Genomic DNA, 26,290 nt, shown 5'->3' with positions numbered 1-26,290 from the left:
ATGGAGAGACTGTCAGAAACCCAAAGGGACTAAGGATGACTAACCATCTGAGTATAAACAGGGGTGGGGTGGGTGAGGGCTATAGTGTAGTTTTTGTACGTTAAGATTTAAAAAAAAAAAAACCTGTTTAACTCTTTAAAAGAGGTAAGGGGAATTCTCAATGTGGCTCAGCGGGTTACAAACCCAACTGGTATCCATGAGGATGTGGTTTTGATCCCTGGCCTTGCTAAGGGGTTAAGGATCCGGCATTGCCGAGAGCTGCGGTGTAAGTTACAGGCGTAGCTCAGATCTCTCATTGCTGTGGCTATGGCGGAGGCTGGCAGGTGCAGCTCCGATTCAGCCCCTAGCCTGGGAACGTCTTCCATATGCCACAGGTGTGGCCCTAAAAAGCAAAAAAAAAAGTATGTACTCCACATTCAGCAGATGCTTATTCATGATCCTACTGTGGTTTTACAACTATTTCCCCCCCTTGCTTCCTAGAGCACTGTTCCCTATACCATGCCAGGCTTATGCTGCTCCCACCCTTGCCCCTGGGGGATCCCCTGGGAAGAGCCTGTTTCTTTAGTAAAACATTCTCCCGTCACTAAAGCAGCATGGCATTAAAGGACAGGCCCCAGCACTTGTGTGGTACGGTGACCCATCCATGTCGGGATCCTGCCCCCCCATTAGTTCCACGCGTGTCGGCTACTTCCTGAAGGAACTCCCCACCTTTGGTCCCTCTCCGTTTTTGTCTGCAGGACTGCCAATTGCTGGTAAGATCTGTAGCTCGTGCCACTCTTCCCATGGCTGAGCCTCCAATCGGGCTCTTTTGTACATCCCTTTGTATTTAAGGACAGCTGGCAGCTGCTGAACATCATGGATCGTCACCCAGAAATGGGTCTTATTGAAAAACCACACACATTATTACATTATAATTAATATATTTAGATGCTCAAAACTTTAGTAGATGTAAAAAGAGCTACAAAGTAATAAGCACAAAGCATAACAACGCAAATAACAACATTACGGGCGGCTGTAATGGACCAAGGCCAGCAACCCTATGAGGCAGGCATTCTTAGCCTCGTTTTGTAGTTGAGGAACTTCAGGCTCAAAGAGGTTAAATAAGTTCCCACCATCAGACAAGCAGTAAGTGGTCACATTCAATTTCTATTTCTGACTGCAAAGGCCAAACCCCAGATCCATTCCGCTCATGCCTTCTCTTTTGAATTCAAACACGCATAGGAGTTCTAGATTTTTTTTTTTTATACCTTATCATACTAACCAAAACAATTTTAAATATTCAGTTTCCCTCTTCATCCTGTTTCCAAAGGAAAATATACATCCCATGAGCTAATTATTATCCAACTATCAATTCCTCATGTTAAACATGCCCTCACTGTGACTAAGGAACCCTCCACTGGGCGTTATCCATCACACGCTCCTTGCCAGCCAGCTCGCTGTTTCAGCGCCGATACCCAGTCCGGACTGTCGTCTTCCTCAAAGTCCCTGCAAAAACAATTTAGATATTAAGCTTCCATTGAAGGAACACCGTAAATATTTGTCAGTGGGTTCACAGCAGAACACCACCTCAACAATACTTAGATTTTTGAAAAATGACCTCCCTAAGGCAACTGTATAGAGAAAAAATTGGTTAGCCTTCCAAAAGATCACTTCCTTTCATTGTCTCTGTAACTTTTTCAATATAAAATCCAATGTATTAAAAAAAAAAAAAAAAGAGTTTCCATTGCAGCTCAGTGGGTTAAGAACCCGACTAGTATCCATGAGGATGCAGGTTTGATCCTTGGCCTCCCTCAGTGAGTTAAGGACCCGGCATTGCCACAAGCTGCAGAACAGGTCGTGGATGTGGCTTGGATCTGGTGTTGCTGTGGCTGTGGCTATAGTGTAGACCAGCAACTATAACTCCGATTCAACCTTTAGCCTAAACTTTCATATGCTGCATGTGCAGCCCTAAAAAGAAAAAAAAAAAAAAAATTTCAGGCTGAACAATTACAAACACACAGCTCAGCCAAGAATTCTATAATAACATATCACCCATGCCAGACAAAAGATCAAGGTATAAATATTCGTGTATGATATAAAGTAATATAGCCAGCTTCTCCTAAACCAGAAACGAATAAGGTACAATTTAAATGACATGTGCGCGCACGGCGGCTATGGGTATATCACACATACGTGTCCTCCTCATCCAGCCCAGGTTCAAGTCTCTCTGGATCCAAGATGACAGAATCGTGACCTCCATCAACATCGTCTGATGCTTCTGTCTCCTCAGACAGGGGGCCTTTAAAGAACCCCTCTCCACCTTCAGAGGAATATTGACAGAAATTATGCCACGTTGAGCAGTATTTACTTATTTCATGCATGCGGGACCAAATTCCTCCAATGCTTGTGGGCAAATTGAAGGCAATCCCATGCTCCATATTTTTCTACAGTGCTCCCCCCAGCCTGATTTCTGGCATGAGACAGACCCAGGAAATGTCAATCAGTATGTGTATTCGTTTTTTAAATAGCACTTTCTTCAAAAGAAAAAAAATTAGAAAACTACAATTGAAACCTTCAAATATAAGAATCTATACTAAAGCATTGAAAGTTGTCTTTGGGAGTTCCCTTGTGGTACAGTGGGTTAAGAATCCAGGGTCATCTCTGCTATGGTGCAGGTTTGATCCCTGGCCTGGGAGCTTCTGCATGCCATGGGCGTGGCCCCCCGAATTAGGGAATTAATTCCACATGCATACCTTTAAAAAATTTTCCAGATGGTAATTACTTTCAGATTTTTGCTTACCAAATGAGAACCTAACATTAAAATGTGAGTTAAATCTTTTTTTTTTCTTTTTTTGTTGTTGTTGTTGCTATTTCTTGGGCCGCTCCCGCGGCATATGGAGGTTCCCAGGCTAGGGGTTGAATTGGAGCTGTAGCCACCGGCCTACGCCAGAGCCACAGCAACGCGGGATCCGAGCCACGTCTGCAACCTACACCACAGCTCACGGCAACGCCGGATCGTTAACCCACTGAGCAAGGGCAGGGACCGAACCCGCAACCTCATGGTTCCTAGTCGGATTCGTTAACCACTGCGCCACGTCGGGAACTCCCTTTTTTTTTTTTGTCTTTTGTCTTTTTTTGTTGTTGTTGTTGTTGCTATTTCTTGGGCTTTTTTTTTTTTTTTAGTGTATTTTTTTTTTTAAGGCCCCACCTGAGGCATATGGAGGTTCCCAGGCTAGGAGATGAATCAGAGCTGTAGCTGCCAGCCACAGCCACAGCCACGCAGGATCCAAGTCGTTCTGTGACCTACACCACAGCTCTCAGCCACGCCAGATCCTTCCCACTGAGCAAAGCCAGGCATCGAACCCGAGTCCTCATGGATACTAGTTGGGACCGTTAACCACTGACGGTGGGAACTCCTGGGTTAAATCTTTATAAAGATCCTTTCACAATAGAGCTATGACACATTTTTTTAAATAGTGACTTTCCTGAAGCGACAAAAACTTCATCGCTGGACTGGAAACAAAAACCAGGACGGATAACTGCTGAAACCAAGGTCATGATCACCAACCTTCCCTCACGTCTTCCTCTTTTGCAGCCACCTCGCCTGGAGACTCATTACAGTCCACACACAACTCGATCAGAACACATGATAAACCTCTCAGATTATCTGCCTGTGTGCTGGGCTCTCAACTGATAAACTTTCAGGGAAGGAGTCATGTTTTCTTCTTTAAAAAAAAAAATCTCGGAGTTCCCGTCGTGGCGCAGTGGTTAACGAATCCGACTAGGAACCATGAGGTTGCGGGTTCGGTCCCTGGCCCTTGCTCAGTGGGTTAACAATCCGGCGTTGCCCTGAGCTGTGGTGTAGGTCACAGATGCGGCTCGGATCCCGCATTGCTGTGGCTCTGGTGTAGGCCAGCCGCTACAGCTCCAATTCGACCCCTAGCCTGGGAACCTCCATATGCCATAGGAGCGGCCCAAGAAATGGCAAAAAGACAAAAAGACCAAAAAAAACCACCTCAACCTAGCATATGTTAGGCACTCAATAAATCTTAATCAAGTAAACACATATGGCTAAATCTGTTGGGATAAATACAGTCGACACTTGCCACTCCATCACATGCTCTCCCTGGCGTAACTTATCTTAGATCCTAAACCAAGCCAGGCGGCTTTAGTAACTGAATTATCAAGATTGCACACACATGCACACATATATACACACCTTAATATAGTCCTTTGGCCTAGATGTCTAAGGATAGTATCATAAAAGTTTATATTGTCTGATTTTATTGAAAATGTCTATAGAAACAATAAAACAAATCAAATCCAAATTGTTCTTTCTTGAATTCAATATAATAGAATTCAAGCACAGAGCCAAAGAAATCTTGAAGTTCCTCGAAGTGCACTAGGATGAAGTCTGAACTGCAGGGTCACTAAAGCAGGGGGGTATTTGCACAGTAAAAACAGGACACTCTTCAAAGTGGTTGCATGATATTAAAATGAGCAAACAAATGAGCGGACAGAAGGAATGAAGCTCTATGGAAAATTAATTCTAGCATCAGATTGGCTAGAAGAGATTTAAGAAAACCTAAAAATACAATGCTATGAATGATTTTATAACTTTGTAAGATCAAAGAATTTCTGGGGGGGGGATTGAGAGCTATTATCTAATGGATACATGGTTCCTGCTTTGGGAAGATGGGAAAGTTCCAGAGATCGACGGTGGTGATGGCTGCACCACAGTGTGAATGTACTTAGTGCTCCTGAATTGCACACTGAAAAGTGGATTAGCAATGAGATCCTGCTGTGTAGCTCTGAGAACTATGTCTAGTCACTCATGATGGAGCATGATAATGGGAGAAAAAAGAATGTATATATGTGTAACTGGGTCACCATGCTGTACAGTAGAAAAAAAAATGTATTGGGGAAATAACAAATAATGGTTAAAATGGTTTTTTTTTTTTTTTTTTTTTGCTTTTTAGGGCGGCACCCACAGCATGTGGAAGTTCCCAGGCTAGCAGTCAAATTAGAGCTATAGCTACCAGTCTACACCAAAGCCACAGCAACGCCAGATCCGAGCTGACTCTGCAGCCTACACCACAGCCACAGCAATGCCAGATCCGAGCAGACTCTGCAACTTACTCCACAGCTCACGGCAACGCCGGATGCTTCACCCACTGAGAGAGGCCAGGGATTGAACCTGCATCCTCATCGATACTAGTGGGGTTTGTCTCCGCTGCACCACTACGGGAACTCCCAAAAGGGTAAATCTGATGTTACATATACTTTAGCACATTAAAAAAAAAAAAAAAAGCCAAAGGGTTTCCACAGTTACATAACAGACGTGAATCACCGGGTCTATAAACTGTGTATGTCTGAAATGCCAGGCTGAGATCAGCGTTCTGCAGAATGTTCATCAAGGTTTCGGGCGTCTCTTTGAGCCACTGCTTACGGGCATTATTTTCACTGTACTTTATTACAGAACCACCTGCTTGGGAAAAGACAGAAAATGAATGCCAAGTAAAAAAGCTTTTCAGCATATAGCTTCCAGATCGTATTTCAGGCAGAGCCAATGATATTTTACCCTCTACTCAAAACTGTTTTACTCGCTTGTATGAGCAGTGCTTTGGTGTGTAGCACTAAATATCCTTCAGAGTGACATTAAAAAAAAAAACACCTCTAGTTCATTAAACAACTATTAGAGAATGTTCTATAATAAAATAACAGTATTCAATCTGACTACTAACCTCTATCATCCTCTGCTGTTAAACTGGAGGTGAGAATGGATGCATTTTCCAAAGCTCTGAGAGCGGAACCAGATACATTTTTCTCCCAGTGTCCCCGGACAGGAGCTGGTGAACTGGCTTTCCTTGGATGGGCTGCTTTAGTGTCTGCTTTTAAAGGGCAAGGAAGGCTGGCTGAGCATGTTCTTTTATTTATTCATCTACATCCACACATATATTTCTCTAACAACAACACAGAAGTACTGTCTTTCTCTTTCAAACGCTGACCTAATGATAATCTTTCAGGTCGAAGTAGTAAAGGAAATGAAGAAAAAAATCCAAATGAAAAGATAAAGCTGATCATTAAACTGAATTTTTAAAAATACTATGTGCATACTCACATATGACAGAATGTATAAGAATGAAAGCCAGAGAAGACTTAGGTACACACTGTATATATACTATGTTTTTTTATGGCGGAGAGCACAGCAAATACTAATTTTTTTTTTCTGAAGGCTTTTATTAATAAACACGATTTTCTCTTTTTAAACAGGTAAATAAAATATTCTTGTAACATTAAATACATTCCTGGATGAGCAAAGGTTGCGTGGAAACTGGTAACCCTTCTATACGCCCCAGCTCCCCACTAAGATAATGATTAGAATCTGAATAACTTACCTTTCTCTTCTCTGTTTACTCTCCTCAAGGCACTATCAGCCAGGTTTGTATTAATGCTTTCTATGTCACTGTGGCTACCCTTTCCCCCTAGTTCTTCCCTTTGCTTTAAAAGAGAGTAAAAAATAAAGATTAAATAATGCTTGAATTGCCACAAAAAAGGGAAACAAATATGCAGAGACAGCTATTTTCATTTTAAATAAAGATTAATGAATTAAACATTAATAATCATGAACCCCAAATATACATGTATACTAACAGTCATATAATCATAGACATGTAAATTAAAACCATAATATAGGAGTTCCTGTTGTGGCTCAGCGGAAATGAGTCTGACTGGTATCCATGAGGACGCAGGTTCGATTCCTGGCCTCGCTCAGTGGGTTAAGGACCTGGCATTGCTGTGAGCTGTGGTGTAGGTTACAGACATGACTCGGATGGCACATTGCTGTAGCTGGGGTGTAGGCCAGTGGCTATAGCTCTGATTCGACCCCTAGCCCAGGAATCTCCATATGCCACGAGTGCAGCCCTAAAAAGACAAGAAAAACCCACAAAAACCCATAATGCACATAAACACATATGCATATTAATGGTCATCCACATAAATACTCCCATCAATATCAATCACTGCAAATATGGAAAAGATATCTAGAAATAACAGATATTTGAGAGGTCTTTCTAGAGGAAACGGGTAGTGAAACTTTCAATATGGTTTGCTGAATTGGGCTTTTCATGCTGGAAATATCAAAATGAGATATTTTATAAAGTTGCTGCACAGACAGGTCCCAACTTACAATGGTTCATACGATTCTCAACCTTAACGATGGTGGGAAAGTGATACATATTTAGCAGAAATTGCATTTCAAATTTTGAATGTGGATCTTTCCGGGCCAGTGAGACTGGTACTCTCATGATGCTGGGCAGTGGCTCTGAGCACAGCAACCAGTGAGCCACTGATCTCCAGGGTAAACACCCTGCACTTAACAACCATTCCGTATCCAGATGACCATTCTCTTTTCCACTTTCAGTACAGTTTTCAACACATTGCACCAGATATTCAACACTTTATTATAAACTGGTTTTGTGTTGGAAAATTTTGCCTGACTGCAGGCTAACGTAAGTATTCTGTGCACATGTAAGTTAGGCTAGGCTAAGTTTTAATGTTTGGTAGGTTAAGTGCATGAAACGCCTTTTCGACTGGGGGGATGAGATTTCTGTCTTGATTGTGGTAATACACATAGGACTGTATAAAATGACCAAAATTCATCAAACTGCATGCTAAAAGTGAGTACATTTTATTGCATATAAACTATGCCTCAATAAAGCTAGAAATAAACAGATATTACTTTGCAAACAAAAAAGGAGAGGAGTAGAATATATTACATTTGTAGCAATAATGGGGAATGGTGTTATTTATTTACAATCCGAGTCATTCAAAAATTTACAAGTTTAATTACCAGTACATTCCATAAACTGAATAATTTGTTACCAGCACATCTTTGCCTTTAGGAGTTAAAAGTTTGGTTAAAATGGTGAAGAAAGAAAAAAGTTATCAACAGGACACGAGTTCCTGGCGTGGGTGCGGCAACACCGGGAAGTAGATTGGCGGTTACTATTTATGACTTAATTGCAGCTGTCATATAAAACTGCACAGCTGCCTAGAGCCAAACAGGACCTTGAATTCCAAGAGGAAATATGTCCACTTGATTTGTGGGATATGGAGAGGCACTAAAAGTTTTTTAAGAGAAAAATGTCACAATCAAAATAGTTATCTACATGTTATTTCACCATAAAAAGGAAGGTAATTCTGATACAGGCTACAACATGGGTGAACCTTGAAAATATTATGCTAAGCAAAAAGAAGCCAGACACAAAAGGACAAATACTGTATGATTCCCCCACTTATTTGAAATACCTAGAGTAGGCAAATTCATAGAAACAGCAGAATCGAGGCTCCCAGGGGCTGGGGCAGGAGTGCGGGTGGGGAGGAACTGGTAGCTTTGGTTTAATGAGTTTCCGTTTGGGGTGATGAAAAAGTACCATGTTAAGTAATGCCATTAAGTTCTATGCTTAAAAATTGCTGACATGATAAATTGTATGGTATATGTGTTTTACCACAAAAAAACCAAGTCAACCAAAACCCAGGCTAAAACTTCCATGACTGTAAGCAGGGCCAAGTTCTGTCACATTGAAACCACTTGTCAGCAATGATTAGAAATGAAAAAAATAAAATAAATGTTGATCTGCGGCTTGGCTGGTACTGCAGGGTCACAGCGACCGGTAGGGACCAGGCAATAGTCTTCAAACATCTCACAGCACCCAGTGATGCCAGGTACCCAGTAGACGGTTTTATAAATTTAACTTTAAAGCACTTACCGCTGTGCTGGCTTCATTTTCCAAGGCTATCCTAATTCTGCTGGGATCTGATTAAAGAGAAAAGAGAAGATAGAAAGAAAGCACAGACAGCTTCTAATGTGAATTTTCTTTCTAATAAAGCCAGAGAGACAAAGACAAATGAAGTTTTTACAGTCAAAGAACCAAAGCATTAGCCCGGAGACTGATATCAAGCTTTAGTCGGCTAATAAAACACCTCAGCTGTTAAAAGAGGCTGTTCTGCTGTTTTATTCGTGTGTGTGTGTGTGTGTGTGTGTGTGTGTGTGTGTGTGTGTGTGTGTGTCTTTGTAGGGCCACACCTGAGGCATATGGAAGTTCTCAGCCTAGGGGTTGAATTGGAGCTTCAGCTGCCGGCCTGCACTGCAGCCACAGCCACCGCCACCACCAGATCCGAGCCACATCTGTAACTTATACCACAGCTCATGGCAATCTTGGATCCTTAACCCACTGAATGAGGCCAGGGATCGAACCTGTGTACTCATGGATGCTAGTCAGATTCATTTCCGTTGAGCCATGCTGGGAACTCCTGCTGTTTTATTCTGAACATTAACATCTGAACGTAAAAACATCTCTGTCCAACCCATTTAGGCAGCAGGAGGTAAGATGCTGTGTATATGCAGACATTATCGCCTTTAGCACAAGCTAGCCACCCAGCCTGTGCTTTTCCTGACAGCAATTACAGCAGGTGGAGCGGGCGTCCCTCCCAAGAAATCAGCTGCCTGTTCTCAGATGAGGGACATGCAGGAGTCAGCGAGAACTCCAAGAACTCCAGAAACTGGTCCTTTGGGTGAGGACAGTTCCTGCTTGATTTTCTGCTGCTAAGAGCCTACAGTCTGTGTTCCCCACTCACTCAGCATCTTACAATTGCTGTTGAGCATTTATGATGACAGGTACCTAGGACACAACAGTAAGTGAATTAAGACACTGTCCCTGCGCTCACACAGCTTTCACGGCTCTGGTCTCACTGTCTTCAGACTAGGTGGAGATGCCACCAGACACTGATCCCAGTATGGTGGCCCCTCCCCAGTGGTTTATGGCTGTTTTTTTTTTTTTAGAAAATGTAAAACTACACTTCCCTGTCTTGAAACTACATTACCTTGAAACTTTTCTTAAACTGTTTATATTGTTGTTGTTGCCCTGCATTTGAAAACTAATTTCCCCCTATTCCCGGATGTGAACAAAAGCTATGAAACAGCACTTAACGCTAAACACTAAATTAACACTAAAACAAACTGCTGAAGCGAAGGTAACTGACTACGTTTTAAGTAATGGAGAAAATGCTGAATTGTAAGACTGAAGGGTTTACAGCTCTAAAAAAGGTTTACATTTTTACAAAAGGAATATTTAAAATTAAACTCTAAGAGGAGCTCCCTGGTGGCTCAGTGGGTTAAGGATCCAGTTTATTGTTGCTGTGTCTCTGGTTACAGCTATGGCTCGGGTTCGATCCCTGGCCTGGGAATTTCCCCATGCTGTGAGTGTGGCCAAAACCCAAAAAATTAAACTAAGAAAACAGCATAGTTTAGAAACATTTCTTTTGAAAGGAATACAACATTGTAAATCAACAGTACTTCAAAAAAATTTTTTTGACAGAGTTCCTGTCGTGGCTCCGTGGAAACGACTCTGACCAGGATCCATACGGACACAGGTTAGATACTGACCTCACTCAGTGGGTTAAGGATCCGGCATTGCCATGAGCTGTGGTGTTGGTCACAGACACGGCTCAGATCTGGCATGGCTATGGCTGTGGCAGAGGCCTGCAGCTACAGTTCCCATTCGACCCCTAGCTTGGGAACCTCCATATGCTGTGGGTGTGGCCCTAAAAAGACAAAAAAAAAAATTTTTTTTTTTTAAATTTGGAGTTCTCACTGTGGTGCAGCAGGTTAAGGACCTGGCCTTGCTGCAGCTGTGGAGTTCATCACAGTTGCTGTAGCTCAGATTCGATCCCTGGCCCTGGAACTTCTGGTCACATCTGTTATCTTTGTTGGATGTCTTCAGAGAGAAGATCTGAGTCACTGATGGCAAACGAAAAGGAACCAAAAAAGCTTAGAAAAAATTAAGAGATGACAACTTCCGAGGAGACAATAAATTACTTTGAAATTTGCTCAGGATTGACTACAGATGTATGGAAATTTTGTGCAGCTGTTATGTGGACAATCTCAACTTTTGAAAAGACTCTATTTTGAAAAATTTTGTTTATAAGATGGTCCTTTGGAAACTTGGGGATAGAGTTTCCTAAAAGATGAGCAATGTATTTTCATGGTTAGCTTCCTAGGTGGACTCACAGAAGGCTTTTACCTGGCCTATAACATACTAGAGTAAATACGGCTCTATTAATGAAAGAGAACAATCTTTACGTCACTAAAATCTCCAAGTTAGGCTTTTTTGAACCCTGGCAAACTAAATGTATAAGGTTCAGTACAGCATTATGTCTAAAGGAACAAAAAGAAAATTTAGATTTGAGGAGTATATCTGGAAATCATCTCCGATAACTTGAAAATTATATTTTTTCTTTTTGTTATATTTAAAAAGATAAGCTTTCCTTGTAGTTCCTATTGTGGCTCAGCAGAAATGAATCTGACTAGGAACCATGAGGTTGCGGGTTCAATCCCTGGCCTCACTCAGTGGGTTAAGGATCCGGAGTTGCCGCGATGCAGCTTGGATCTGGTGTTGCTGTGGCTGTGGCATAGGCCGGCGGCTATAGCTCTGATTAGACCCCTAGCCTGGGAACCTCCATATGCCATGGTGCAGCTCACAAAAAATAAACAAACAAAAAGCTTTCTTACCCTTTTTTCTTGGTGTACTTTGCTTAGATTTTTTGGTTTCTTCTAATATCTGTTCACCATATTCTGTGATGATCTGAAAATTTAAGGCAAAGAATTTAAAAATGTGAAATACACTCATCTATAGGTACTGCCATAAGATCATTTATATTAATGAATGTTCTTCCCCACAATAATAAAGTTGAAAAGTAAAAATTTCATTTAAAAAAATCCATGCAGAGAGTTCCTATTGTGGTTCAGTGGATTACAAACCTGACTAGTATCCATGAGGATGTGCGTTTAATCCCTGGCCTTGCTCAGTGGGTTAAGGATCTGGTGTTGCCGTGAGTTGTTGTGCAGACTGGCAGCTACAGCTCCAATTTGACCCCTAGCCTGTGAACTTCCACATGCTGTAGGTGCCCACCTGAAAAAAAAAAAAAGAAGAAAAGAAAGAATCCATGCAATTTAGACAGAAAGACAAATAGAGATTTATATATATCCAGAAAAAAAATCTGGAAGGATAATAATAATAACAACAACAATAATAAACTATATTCGTGATCACATTCGGGGACTAGCATTGTCGAATGGAGAAGAGGAGGAAAGTTTTAACCTTTTTTCCTTTATTTTTAAAAATATTTATTTATTTCTGTTTGCACTCATGGCATATGGAAGTTCCTGGGCCAGGGATTGAATCCAAGCCGTAGCTGCAGCAACATCAGATTCTTACTCTGGTATGCCACAGTGGGAACTCTTTTTTTGGCCTTTATTTTTTAAATTGAAGTATAGTTGGTTTACAAAGTTGTGTTAGTTTCAGGTGTACAGCAAAGTGATTCAATTATGTATACACATATATTCTTTTTCAGATTATTTTCCCTTACAGATTATTACAAAATATTGAGTATCGCTCCCTGTGCATTCCAGGAGGTCCTCATTGGTTATCTATTCTATATAGTCTGCCTGTTAATCAACTTTTAATTTTTTTATACATCTCTATCATTTGGATATTTACAAGCATGTATAACACATAACTGTGTTTAAAAGACAACAACCACCTGGAAACTGTTCACAGTCCATCCCGCACATACCATACCTCTGGGGGTAAGCACTTCCGGATGAGCCGAGCTAAAGAGCCCCTGGAGAGAAGCGTAGTCGCAGAAGGACGATGTGAAGGATTCTTTTTAAACATCTGCTTGATGAGATGCTGAAGCTCATAGGAATAATGGGCTGGCAGTGGGCTCATGGACCCCTGACATACTTTAAGGATAAGACTTTTCCAACTATTTGCCTGGAACTAGAAAGCAAAATTGAACCATAAAAGCAGGTACAAGGAAAGAGAATGGAGATACGAACATACCAGCTGAACTGAATTCATACGCATTAATTTTAGAAATGTTTCTTCTTAGAGGCGTTGTTAAGGGACTACCCCAAAATCTGATGGTTGCTCAGGAGAAAGGTGAACATAAACAGCAAAAGCTGTCCCCATCTAGAGGAAGGCTTACTATCGGTGCCTGATGAGAACTTTATTCCTCCAATCACTCTTTTTGCAGATAGGCATATTTAATATATTTTAAAAATGAAAGTAACACACACATAAGGCTTTCATCTTTTTTTTTTTTTTTGGCTGCATCCAAGGCATGTGGAAGCTCCCAGACCAGGGGTCAAACCCATGTCATAGCAGTGACCGAACTGCTACAGTGACAACACTGAGTCCTTAACTGCTAGGCCACCAGGGAACTCACCACCTGTGGCTTTTTAAAAAGGCAAACGAGAGGATTCCCCTTGTGGCACAGTGGGTTATAACAAGTGCAACGTTTCTTTGCTTCTTCCCCAGAAACTCCCAGGCTGGCTCCCTGACAACATACACGGGGGATGTCTCCTGTTTTTAAACTTCTATTGCAAAATCCTTTTTACTTTTCATGTCATCAAAGAAGTTATTACAACTGACAAGTAATAGAGTGGGATATAAAATGACATATCAGAATAACATTGTAAAAGTTTTCATCGTATGATAAACATACTAGAATTAACATGAGGTGTCAGTCTTGGTAATGCTTAGTGAGAACATGATGGCATTCTGCCTTGGAGGTGCGTTACCCTATTAATATAATATATACAAGTGAAGATATGAAAAAGGAAAAAATCAACATATAATAAAGGAAAAAATATAACAAAGGAAAAATTCCACTAATGAAAAATAAGACTGAAACTGCTTTGCCTCAGGCTTTTTAACCATTACACCAGTTTCTGCTTCCTAAAGGTTTGAAAACTGCTTTTGCCTTTTTTTTCCCCCCCCCACACCCACTGGCATATGGAAGTTCCTAAGCCAGGGACTGAATCTCAGCAGCAGCTGTGACTTCTGCCAGATCCTTTAACCCACTAACCTATGCCAGATCCTTTAACCCACTGCACCGGGGTGGGGATTTAACCTGCACCTCTGCAGAGATCCAAGCCATTGAAGTTGGATTCTTAAGCCCCCCGCACCATAGTGGGAACTCCACGACATGATTAATATAATTAACACTGCTGTCCATTACATACGAAAGGTGTTAGAAGAGTAAATTGTAAGGTTCCCATCATGATGTACGTTATTTAAGCCATTATGCTGTATACCTTAAATTTACATAGTGCTGTATGTCAATCATGTCTTATTAAAGCTGGAAGAAAAAAAATAAGGCCTGAAAGTAAAATGTAAAAACAACAACAACACACGCTCACGTCCAGGACACCCTCCAAGACTTTAATTCAATGAGTCTGATATGGACCTAGGCATCAGCCTTCTTCCCAGGTTTCCCCACATTGTTCTAATTACGCAGCTGGCCTGACAAGCCACTTAAATTCAAGAAAGCCAACCTCATTAACAGAGCATGCCTTCCATCTGGACTGCTTTCATCTAGTGGTTGCGAAGGATTTTTCTTAATCACCCACTCTCATGAGCTCTACGTGTTCTCAAGCACATCGGTAAAAAGGCTTGCTAGAGCCAAGTTCAAATCTGTGCCCAAAGGAAACAATTTATTTCTATACAGAGCCAACCCTTGATAGGGATTACCACACAGTGTTAGTTTTGTGTACTAAACAACTGCTGAACAAGCAGAGCAAGTGGTTTAACCTCTTTTTTTGTTAAATTATTTTTTTTAAATCTTTAAATAATACATAATATAAAAGAGCAACATCTATTTTTTCATGATATTTCTGTTAGAGAAGAAACTGGAATAAGTGAGATCTAACTGCAACAAGTTACGTATAAACATTCTGGTAAACAGGTTAGCAGTTCCTCAAACAGCTAAATGTGCAATTAACATGTGATCCATTTCCACTCCTAGGTATATATCCAAAAAATTGAAAACAGGGATTCTAACAAATACTTGTATACCCATGTTCACAGCAGCATTATTCACGATAACCAAAAGGTGAAAAAAACCCAAATGTCCATCAACTGATGAATGGATAAACAAAATGTAGAATAAACACAGAACAGGATATTAAGTCATAAAAAAGAATGAAATTCAGACACAGGCTACAACATGGATGGACCTTGAACACACTGTGGTGTGTGAAATAAACCAGACACAAAAGGAGGGAAAAAATGTATAATTTCACTTATATGAAATATCTAGAATGTGCAAATTTCTATTCATAGAGATAGAAAGTAGATTAAAGGTTACCAGGGGCTAGAGGGAGAGGGAATGAGAAGTTATTGATGGGTATAGAGTTTCTTTTTCCTGGCTATTGGAAAAGTTTTGTGAATAGATAGAAGTGATGTCGCATGATACTGTGAAATAACTAATGCTACTGAATTGTACATTTACAAATGGTTAAATGGTAAATTTTATGTTACGTATATTTTACCAAAATAAAAATATTAAGAACAGCCACCAAAAAAGGAAGAAAGGGAGGGAGGGAGGAAGGAAGGCAAGGTAAAATATAGAAATATAAATACTAAATCATGGTAATATTCTATTAGTTTATGCTACAAAAGTGGTTCAAGGCAGAGATGATAGCAATGGATACATATGAAAATCTTATAATGAATTCATCCAATGAATTGGAACCAAACCACCAACTGGAATTTGACACATTACTTGGCACTTAGCCCGACCCAACCAGAGGCTGCTTTTCCCATTCTGCACACCATACTTACTGGATGTTTAAGGGTACAGAGTTCATAGAGAATGCATCCCAAGGACCAGATGTCACTGGAAGCATAAAGAAACAGTGTGATGATGAGGGGGTTATGAGTTATCATATGAAAAAATACGCATTTTCTAATACAGAAAATGAAAAATGACTCCACCTTTAATAAGGACAGGTATCACAAGTATTTCCCAGCTATTGAAATAAAATACATGGCACTTCTGGTCTACCACTTAGATATTAACAGTAATATTCACAATAAAACTCCCTGCTCCCCAGCCCTGCCCCTCCGAATCCAGATGGTTCAGGTCTCACTTGGTACTGGGCGCAAGAGGGAACATCCGTGGACTCAGATCATCATGGATGGATAACTTCTCAGTGCAGCTTCCACCCAGACCATCTGGGCACAGCTCAGGCCCTTGGTCACACCTCCTGATGGACAGCGCTCTGTGCCCCGCTGGCTGGCTCTGAGGGACAGTGTTCTTATTCTTCTATCAAAGAGCTTGTCAAAACTCCACCGAGAGTTCTACACTTTGTCCCATATGCTCACCCTTCTTTAAACTAAGCACCTGCTCTTTGCTCCAGCATTCTCACCACCTACCTGGCATCCTCCAGACTTCTTCCTAAATGATATTCTCTTCATTTTTAACTATGGTTTTTATCAACTGCTTCCCCCAACTTTTAATTTTTTAAAGTTTGAAACCTACAGAAAAGTTGAAAATGCTGACATGCCCCTTCCTAGGCTCCCTGGGCATCAACATTTGCCACGTTTGCCTGCTGTTCCCTCTTCCATCTAGACTGAGCCTCTTGAATAAAAGGCTGCAGACCTCAAACACTTCCCCCCTAAAGGCATCAGCACGCATCTCCTGAGAGGGATACAATACCATGATCACATCCAAGAAATGTAACCTTAATTCAATACAATTATCTAATATTTTGTCCAAACTCAAATTTCCTCAGTTGTCCCAGGAACTGGATAGCTGACAAAACAGGATAGCTGTTTTGTCTCCAACTTGGTCAGTTTGACTCTTAAAGGAGCCTATTTACTACTGATTGTCATGTCCTTTTCAGAAAGAAGCTTGGCAGAAGATAACAAAGAGACTTCAGGTGTTTCTATTGGTAGGAATTCATGCCAAGAATATGACAGATGGAGTTCCCTTTGTGGCACAGAGGAAACGAATCTGTCTAGCCTCCAGGAGGATGTGGGTTCGATCCCTGGCCTTGTTCAGCGGATTGGGGATCTGGCATTGCCATGAGCTGTGGTATAGGTCACAGACAAGGCTCAGATCTGGCTTTGCTGTGGCTGTGGTGTAGGCCAGCAGCTGTAGCTCCGGCTCAACCCCTAGCCTGGGAACCTCGGTATGCCGTGGGTATGGCCCTAAAAAGACAAAAAAAAGAAAGAAAAAGAAAAGGAAAGAGCAGGATGCTAAATCGTATATACAGTATATAAGCCACATTTAGGGGAAAAAGAGAATAGATGAGAAAAAACAAAATATTGGTCATTGTATAGACGTGGGTGATGGCCATTTCCCTTCTTCTGTATCATTACATTTCCTCCCACTGTCCACTCACCCCATCATGGGCACTTATCTCTTACATTCAGAACAAAATGTTTCCAATCATAAGGACTTCATACTACTTCTTGTAATCAATGAATCTATCATTCAAGTGCTTATTATCTAGTCCCGTAAATGTAAAACCGAATGATGTAATCCAGGGGTTCCCAAATTTTGCAGCACGTGGGAATCAGTTGGTGATCCTGGAAAATACGGATGCCTGCTTCCCACCCCAAGACATTCAGATTTAATGGGTATGGCTGCAACTTGCACTTGAGAATTTTTTTTTTTTTCTTAGAGCCGCACCCCTGGCATAGGGGAAGTTCCCAGGCTAGGATCGAATCGGACCTGTAGCTGCCGGCCTACACCACAGCCACAGCCACAGCCACAGCCACATCTGCAACCTATACCACAGCTCACCGCAATGCCGGATCCTTAACCCGCTAGGCGAGGCCAAGGATGGAGCCCGCGTCCTCATGGATCCTAGTCGGGTTTGTTACCACTGCTGAGCCACGACAGGAACTCCTTTTTTTTTTAACTCTCACTTTGGGATTTTTAATAGCGGGAGCAGCAAGCTTTGAGAAGCAGTGATGTAATGCTTACTGTCCCCAGAAATGACTAGACTTTCAGCCTTTATATTTAGCTCCTCGCAGCTCTGATTGAGACAGTTGAAAACAGCCTAGACTCTTTTTTGAGGGGAGGGGGCGGCATATGGAGGTTCCCAAGCTAGGGGGTGAATCAGAGCTGTAGCCGCCAGCCTACGCCATAGACACAGCAACGTCAGATCTGAGCCGCATCTGCAACCTACACCACAGCTCACGGCAAGGCTGGATCCTTAACCCACTGAGCGAGGCCAGAGATCAAACCTGCGTCCTCATGGATGCTCGTCAGGTTCGTTTCTGCCGAGCCACAACGGGAACTCCTATCCAAGACTTTTGAAATAGTATTCTACATTCCTTGCTATGTTTATTTTATTATCTTTTTAGGGCCACACCCACGACATATGGAGGCCTGCGAATTTAAATTCTACACTGCTTTCAGATATATATATATAGATATATAGATATATAGATATATATCTATACATAAATTTTTAAAAACTTCCTCTGTAGACGACGATGCCTGTCACCCAACAGTCATCCTTGCCCCAACGAAATACGTCACTTACCTTTTATTGTTATACGGCAAGTTTTCCCAAATTTCCGGGGGCACATAATAAGGTGTTCCCACATATGTGCAAGCAAACGCCATGGGACTAAAAGACACATAAAAAGGCACAAAATAATTACAGAGCATTTCTGAATAATGGATGTGTTGATTACTGTCACTGCTATAGAACAGACATACATACTTGGAGAGAAGACGGGCAGATCCAAAATCGCCCAGTTTCACTTTTCCATTTTGGGTGAGGAAGATATTCTGTATTAAAAAAAGAAGCAGCAGCAGCAGCGCTCAGATTACATCTTCCATCCAAACATAAGGCAGAGCGCTCAGAGAGAGAAGCTGTCTTTCAAAGCCTGCTGATGATGGCGATTAGGGGTAGAAATGCTGACAGCCGAGTCCCCAAAAGGACGACGAAAGAGACAAGACTCCCTCTTGACAGCCACACGCTCCTCTGCTTGGGAATCCAGGATGACTGCTTAGAAATCTAAGGGGCAGCTTCCGATTGTGTCAGCAGACCTGATGCCACCAGAGAACCTGCACCAGGGTAGCTCTGGACGGCAGGCCCCAGTCTCAACCATTTGCCATCTGAGATCACGTGGTCTTAGTAAGTGCTCGCTACGAACTGGGACATATTAACATACACCAAGAGATTCAATGGCAGGTTCTCAGGTAGTAACTTATTTGGCTAGGATAAATATTACACTTACAAATACTTCTGAACTAAGTAAAAACACCCCCAAAGGAAAGAGGCTAGCACAGAAGAAGACAGTGCAACAGGGTTTGATTTTCTTTTGTTTCTTTCTTTTTTTTAGGCCCCAAATGTATTCCACTTACCTTGGACTTGATATCTCGGTGTAACACACGTTTCTTATGAATGTGATTTACTCCAAGGCACATCTGTGTAAACCAATTAAGTATCTGTAAGAAAGGAAGCATGCAAATCTGTAAGAACACAATAATTGGTTCATGGTAACCCAAAATTCCAAAAAAATCATCTGGGTTTTACATAACATAAGTATAGAACTCTTGGCATTCCCACTGTGGCGCAGTGAGTTAAGGATCTCACTGCAGCAGCTCGGATCCCTGCAGAGGTGCAGGTTCGACCCCGAGCCAGCACAGTGGGTTAAGGATCGGCTGTGGTGTATGTCACAGCTGCGGTTCAGAATTTCCATATGCTTGCAGGTGTGGCTGAAAAAAAGAATAGGTGCAAAACTCCTAAAAATCACATAATTTAACTAAGTGTCAGTGTTGCCTGGAGAAATTCAGAAGAGCTATGAATCCCATGTTTCATCACCTTATGTATGATCCAGGTAACAATTTATTTAAATAAATCTCTCACTATGTTTTTCTTGTACTCAACCAAAAGAAGTCTTTCTTTCTTCCGCACTCTCTCCCTTCCTTACTGCACCCATGACATGCAGAAGTTCCCAGCCTGGGACTGAACCTGAGCCACAGCAGTGACAACACCAAATCCTTAACTGCTAAGCCACCAGGGAATGCCATTGAAGTATTTCTTTTTTTTTCTTTCCTTTCCTTTTTTTTTTTTTTGCCACACCCAAGACACGTGGAAGTTCCTAGCCAGGGATCACACCTGAGCCACAGCAGTGATAATGCCAGGCCCTTAACCCACTAAGCCACCAGGGAACTCCCACTGAAGTACTTCTTAAATAAATACATGAAAAGGTAGTTCACCACTTAGAAAAGAATATGCTATAAGTTTTTATAGTGGATTTTCTTTTACTTTTTCAGAATATTCATGTTAACATTAAAAGATTTCATTATATTATCAACAATCCTCTGAGATCAGCATTTTCTGCTTATAAATCCCCAGTCAATAGTTCTCTGAATTTCCAGGTGCCCACAATTAAATGTCAAACTATATATATTTTTTTTCTATTTTGCTGCAAAGATCCATCCATTTGAAGCCAAGGCTGCCCTCCTAATACAGAACCCATATCTCAACAACGTAACTTTTTTTTTTTTTTTTGTCTTGTTGCCTTTTCTAGGGCCACTCCCATGGCTTACGGAGGTTCCGAGGATAGGGGTCTAATTGGAGCTGTAGCTGCCGGCCTACACCAGGGCCACAGCAACGCGGGATCTACGACTTACACCACAGCTCAGGGCAACGCCTGATCCTTAACCCACTGATCCAGGCCAGGGATCGAACCCACAATCTCATGGTTCCTAGTCGAATTCGTTAACCACTGAGCCACAACGGGAACTCCCTCAACAACATAACTTCTAAATGAACAATATTTATACCAATATACTTCCATAACACATTATATCCTGCATCAACTAAGCCCCAACAAAGCTGCATATTTGAATATTCCAATATTTAATACGCAAATTTCCATTAAAAAAGGCAGTAAGCATTTTAAGGGAATACGCTAAACTGCAGAAGGAAAAAGACTAAGAGAAGTACTCCCCAAACGACAGAAATACAGGCTTCATTCTTCAGATGATCTGGAAATACAAAAGAAGACCAACTGCCTTCTAAAATTTTAATACAACAGCAAAAATTTTAAGTATCTAATACAAAATATGATGAGGAATATAATTTTGAAATTCTTAACATGGAAGTGTTATTCTTTTTCTCTCTCTCTTTTATTTTATTTTTCCCTTTTTTTGCGGCATCCATGGCACATGGAAGTTCCTGGGCCAGGGATCAAATGCAAGTTGCACCTGCAACCCATGCCACAGCTGAAGCAATGCCAGACCCTTAACCCACTGCTTCGGACTGGGGATTGAACCAGCAACACCACAGAGACAAGCCGGATCCTTAGCTGGCTGCACCACAGCAGAACGCCAGAAGTGTTATTCTTTGATATTTTATTAACTTATATCTATTTTACTTCCTAAAAACATCCCAGGCAGTCACATCCTGACAACACACTAAGCAGGAGCAAGGATACAGAAGTGAGTTATTTCTAATCAATATGACAGGTAATCACAGACAGTAATCCTTTTAACTTACAAATTTCATGAGAAAAGTCCCTTTTAGACCTTGAGGAAAATTTATGTAAGTTGGTCTCTCACCATATCTTCAGGAAACAACTTTCCCTTCTGATGTTTTATCTTCTGCATGAGGTCCCCTCCATCGCAATATTCCATCACAATATACAGATGCCCTTCAGCTAAGACAAATGCAAGGCTCCATAAGAAAGTTGCAGTGACCGTGAATCAAATTCAGATCTGTAAGTACTGGGGGAAACTCATATTTACCTTCAAATGACTCTTTAAAGGCAACAATATTGGGGTGTTTCATATTGGCCAACAGAACAGCCTCCTTCCTAGATTTCTGTGTTTCGGAGTGAGACTAGAAAAAGATTTTAAGAAAGTGTAAATATAATGCTTCATTTTAAAATAGATGGGTCTACGATATTATAACAGTTTGTAGGATATTTCATGCTAGGTGCAGTTTTGTAGCACTGCACTTTGACCAGCCTAAGTCTGCCAAACTCCACGAGAAAACACACTGAAAAATCTTTCAACTCTGGCTCTGTGTATTCTGCATGCGTAAGTGAACACTGTATTTACAAGCATAGAGTGTAAAAAACATCAGCCTAAGCACAACCTGACTTGGAGAGCCAGTATGCCACCAACCATAGTAGGTCCTTAAAGAAAAACTAGAGATTTCATGTTTTTACTGTTTGTACCACTTTATCAGTCCACTGGTCCAGATAAATACACACACACACACACACACACACACACACACACGCTGGGGTATTACAGCAGCAAGGATGGACAAAGACCACACATTTCCAAAGCTGTTAAAGCTGTTTATCCCCTAACTTACTCTATGAGGGTAAAACCCTGAATGACCTATCTTATGATTAAGAAACTACTATTGATCATGTCCCAGCACAAGGGGTCTCAGACCAGCAGCATCGGCACCAACTGGGAACTTGTTAAAAATGCAATTTCACAGGCCCACCAAGACCTCCTCAAACAGAAGCTGGGGGGAAAGCTCAGTAATCTGTTTTAACAAGCCCTCCAGGTGATTCTGAGGCCCACTCAAGCCTGAGAACCACTAGACAAGGTCAAGAATGCAGTGAGAAATAACGATTCTTACTCTGAGAATTTTATTGAAATGTATTTTTTTTTCTTTAGGGCCGCACTTGAGACATGTGGAGATTCCCAGGCCAGGGACTGAATTGGAGCTGCAGCTGCTGGCCGACACCACAGCCACAGCAATGTCAGATCCTAGCCACGTGGGCAACCCACGCCGCAACTTGCAGCCATGCTGGATCTTTAACCCACTGAGCAAGGCCAGAGATTGATCCCGCATCCTCATGGATACTAGTCAGGTTCCTAACCCACTGAGCCACAGTGGGAACTCCTGAAATGTATTTTTAAAATATTGATCAAAACATTATTAAGCAGCCTCCATGGCATGGATTTTTTCATATGACAACTATGTTACACAGTGACAAATAAAGATGACCCCTGAATAAGGTTAGGGGCACTGACTTCAAGAAGTTGAAATTCCCAGTACAACTGGGCCTCTGTATCTGAAGCGCTGCATTCAGTTTCACCCACTCTCTGATGGGACAGCACTGTTGTATCTACTATTGAAAAAAATCTGAGTAAAAGTGGACCCATGGCAATTCAAACCTGTGTTGATCAAGGGTCAACTCTATGCATAAATCAGCACCTATAAACTAATAAAACCCATAAATGAATCCACAGAATAGGTTCCTTGATACCAAAGGTTAGTGTTTTAGGTCTCAGCTCTTCATTGTATTTTTACAGTAATATGTAAAAATGTTCCTTTTTTCATTAATATGGCACCTGGGTTGCTTTTTGGCAGCTTCCCCACACCCTTGGGCATGCAAAATTGGAAATTACTACAAATTATTCCCATTGAGGTAAAATAAACAGCAATCACCACCTAACCCTTGATTGTTTTTGTTAATTACAATATCCTAAGAACCACATAAGATATAATCAAGACCTCGTTAAGCTAATGCCTAAACGAACTAAATCTTTTGCACAAAGAAGCAATTCCATTTTGATCTCAAGAACTTATTTTTCTATGTAAATGACAAGTACACGTTCAACATGAGCTAACTGCGTTAGCAGTGACCTTGGGAAGTCTTATTTCTTTCATGGCAAACATCCGATTGCTGTCTTCCTGCTGAACCAAGAGGGCTCTGCCGAAAGAGCCCTGCCCGATCTCTCGGAGGACCCTGTAGCCGTTCATGCTGGGCGCCCGCGCGGCCGGCTCCCCTCCGCGGTCACCACGGGCTCTAGAACTAGATTCAAAAACAGAAACATCTGAGAATTAAATTTATTTTCAAAGGGCAGATTTAAATCAGAGTAGCTCTAATCACCACGACAGGGCAATGTATTCCTTTATTCACCCAACAGGTGGACACTAAGGACCGTGCCAGGTTTTACAATCCGGAGCAAATCTCTCAGGGCCCAGGCCATCACGCGCAATCCAAAGCAGAGGCAACGCCGACCTCCACAAAGGCGGGGGATGGGGGCGAGTCTCAAGGACTTGGGGTGCGGGTGGGTGGGGCCCGCAGAAGAATGGGGGGGACGGTTAGGAAGATGATCTTTAAACTGGAACCTGAAGGAGGAATGGAAGCTCTCTGGGCAAAGAGGAGGGACGTGTGAATGGCAGCGGGCATGGCATATTTAAGAGCAAAAGAGAGCCTGTTCAAGTCAAGGAATTGAAAGTGGACTGAACAGGGGGGTGGGGGGATGTGCTTGGGCTGTGAGATGGAAATCCTGTGAAATCAAATTGTTATGATCATTATACAACTACCGATGTGATAAATTCATTTGAGTAACAAAAAAAAGAAAAAAGAAATAAAAAAGAAAGTGGGCTGAACAGACCTGGGAAGGCAGACAGGCCCTTGTCCGAAGGTCGTGCATGGTAAGCCAAGTTCAGCTTGCTGGATTTTAACCTCGGGATAATGAAGGGGCTGTCTTGGAAGAGTTTTAACCAAGAGAGCAGACTTACCTACTAGAAAAATTATTCATGATGGCTGCAGAGCAAGGGACCAGACAGGGCAGAGGGAAGGGGGCTGGAGCAGGACTCCTACCTTAGAAAAGGTAGAAAATGATGACGCAATGGAATGGGGTGGTAGAATGGGGGTGAAGAAAACAAAAAGGAAAGATGTAGAAAGAATCCGCAAGACTTTTGGTGACAGACTTATGGGAGGGGCAAGTCGGGAGGAGAGGACAAGGTAGACTCAGGCTTCTGGTGTTATGTGGGCAAATGTTGATACCGTTACCCTGAGAAAAGGGGAGGCATGATGGCTGCATGCCTGGCTTTTGTTTGATTTTTCTGGCGGTGGGAATGGGGTGGGCCGGGAAAGGCTGGGGAAGGGATACATGGGCTCCTCTGGGGACATGCTGGGTTAAAGGTGCCTGGGACTCAGAAGAGATGTTCTGTGAGTCCTTGAACTTCAGTCTCCCTTTTTCACTTCCTGGATGAAGCAGCTCACTTAGATCTCTTACCACATTAGAGAGAATGAATTCCTAACACTTTGCCTGGTACACAGGAGGCTCTAAAAAGGATGGCAGCTATTATTATTATTAAACCTTAGAAAGTGGATGCTTTTTTTCCCCCTCATTACAGAAAAAACACCAATGAATTTACTTGATCTTCACAACATTTCCTTGTAGTATTGTGGGGTTTTTTGTTTGTTTGTTTGTTTTTAATGGCTCACTCAGTGGCATATGGAAGTTCCCAGGTCAGGGATTTAATCACAGCCATAGTTGAGACCAAGGCCACACGTGCAGCAATACCAGATTCTTAACCCACCCTGCTGGGATCCAACCTGCAACTCCACAGCGACCACAGCCACTGCAGTTGGATTCTTAACCCACTGGCCATGAAGGGAACTCCCATAGTGTTTTATTTTTATAAAAATCACACCAAAAAGAATCATGAAGTCTAGGGAGCTTGGTGGATAAAGCAAAAGTCACAAACCAAAACCTACAGTCTAGCAACCTGCAAAACTTTGTTCATGTTTATCTAGAATCACCAGGAAACTCTAGATATAATTTCTCCATATAACCAAATCAGAGGCATGAACTTCAAAAACAATTCTTTTCAAGGAAAGTTAGGTCTTTCAGTATATGACCCGAGAGCAAAAAGGTCTTTGCCGCTAATCTAACTGATCCCTGGTATTACACGATTTGATAAGGGGACCTAGTTTTCCCATATTTTTATTCTTTTTTCCTTTGGGTCTTTATTCTATGAATGTACAGTAACTGATCAGCAAGAGCAACCACTGGATTCCCCTTGTGGCTCAGAGGGCTACGGAGCCAGCAGCGCCACTGGGCGCAGGTTGAATCCCTGGCCAAGGAACTTCCACCTGCTCCGGTGAGGCCAAAAAAAAAAAAAAAGAGTAAGCACTGACTTATCTTGGCTGAAAACTACATTTGGTCGTCTCTGCGCACGGCTGCCCCTGTTACTCTCTTACATCTACGAGCTCATTAAAAGACCTGCATACACTCTGAAGGCGACAAAAGCGCCCTTTCACAGGCTATATGGATCAAAAACTAATAAAGTGATTTACAAATGCAATAGTAGGATGACGCTTAGAAGGTGCGCCCGGTAACCGCACCACGGGCAAGACTCGATTTTCATTCTGGGAGAAGTCGCTCCGCCTCGCAGCACCGCCTGAGCTGCCCCGCGCCCCGCAGGCCCGGGTCCCAGAGCGCTGGCTCGCGAGGGAAGCTCGCCTCCACCGCGCGTGGGCGCCCCCACTCCCGGCCTCGCGCGCCCGCGCCCCCGCCCCGGCCGCGCGCCGCGCTCGCTCCCGCGAAGGCTAACCGCCCGGCACCGCAAGGCCGCTCACCCGCTGCCCCCGCGACCCGAGTCGGCTCTTCGGCCCCCGAGGCTGGCGCGTTTCCGGGGGGCGGGCCGGCCGGTCGTCTCTCG

At 42.3% G+C, this 26,290-nt stretch overlaps 1 protein-coding gene across 5 annotated transcripts; it reads right to left on the bottom strand.

The window, feature by feature from the left end:
* Nucleotides 1-903: 903 nt before the first annotated feature.
* NEK3 (NIMA related kinase 3) lies at nt 904-26,290 on the bottom strand. Of its 5 annotated transcripts, none has more exons than XM_047756188.1 (16): nt 26,208-26,290; nt 23,474-23,642; nt 21,607-21,700; nt 21,421-21,518; nt 19,216-19,299; nt 18,569-18,636; nt 18,386-18,472; nt 15,669-15,723; nt 12,621-12,821; nt 11,552-11,624; nt 8,751-8,797; nt 6,378-6,480; nt 5,724-5,870; nt 5,330-5,467; nt 2,173-2,299; nt 904-1,485 (listed from the first exon to the last, which is right to left on the bottom strand). In XM_047756188.1, exons 2-16 carry the CDS (start codon nt 23,588-23,590, stop codon nt 1,404-1,406), a joined length of 1,521 nt encoding a protein of 506 aa, XP_047612144.1. In that variant the 5' UTR covers nt 23,591-23,642; nt 26,208-26,290; the 3' UTR covers nt 904-1,403. The 5 variants fall into 5 exon arrangements, with proteins under 5 accessions (XP_047612144.1, XP_047612140.1, XP_047612139.1 ...); XM_047756184.1 differs by having other exon boundaries at nt 5,330-5,464; nt 26,208-26,265; XM_047756183.1 differs by having other exon boundaries at nt 5,724-5,867; nt 26,208-26,265.

The sequence above is a fragment of the Phacochoerus africanus genome, chromosome 13, assembly GCF_016906955.1.
Source record: "Phacochoerus africanus isolate WHEZ1 chromosome 13, ROS_Pafr_v1, whole genome shotgun sequence".
Taxonomy (NCBI): Eukaryota; Metazoa; Chordata; class Mammalia; order Artiodactyla; family Suidae; genus Phacochoerus; species Phacochoerus africanus.
This window is presented reverse-complemented; position numbering and strand designations above follow the sequence as displayed.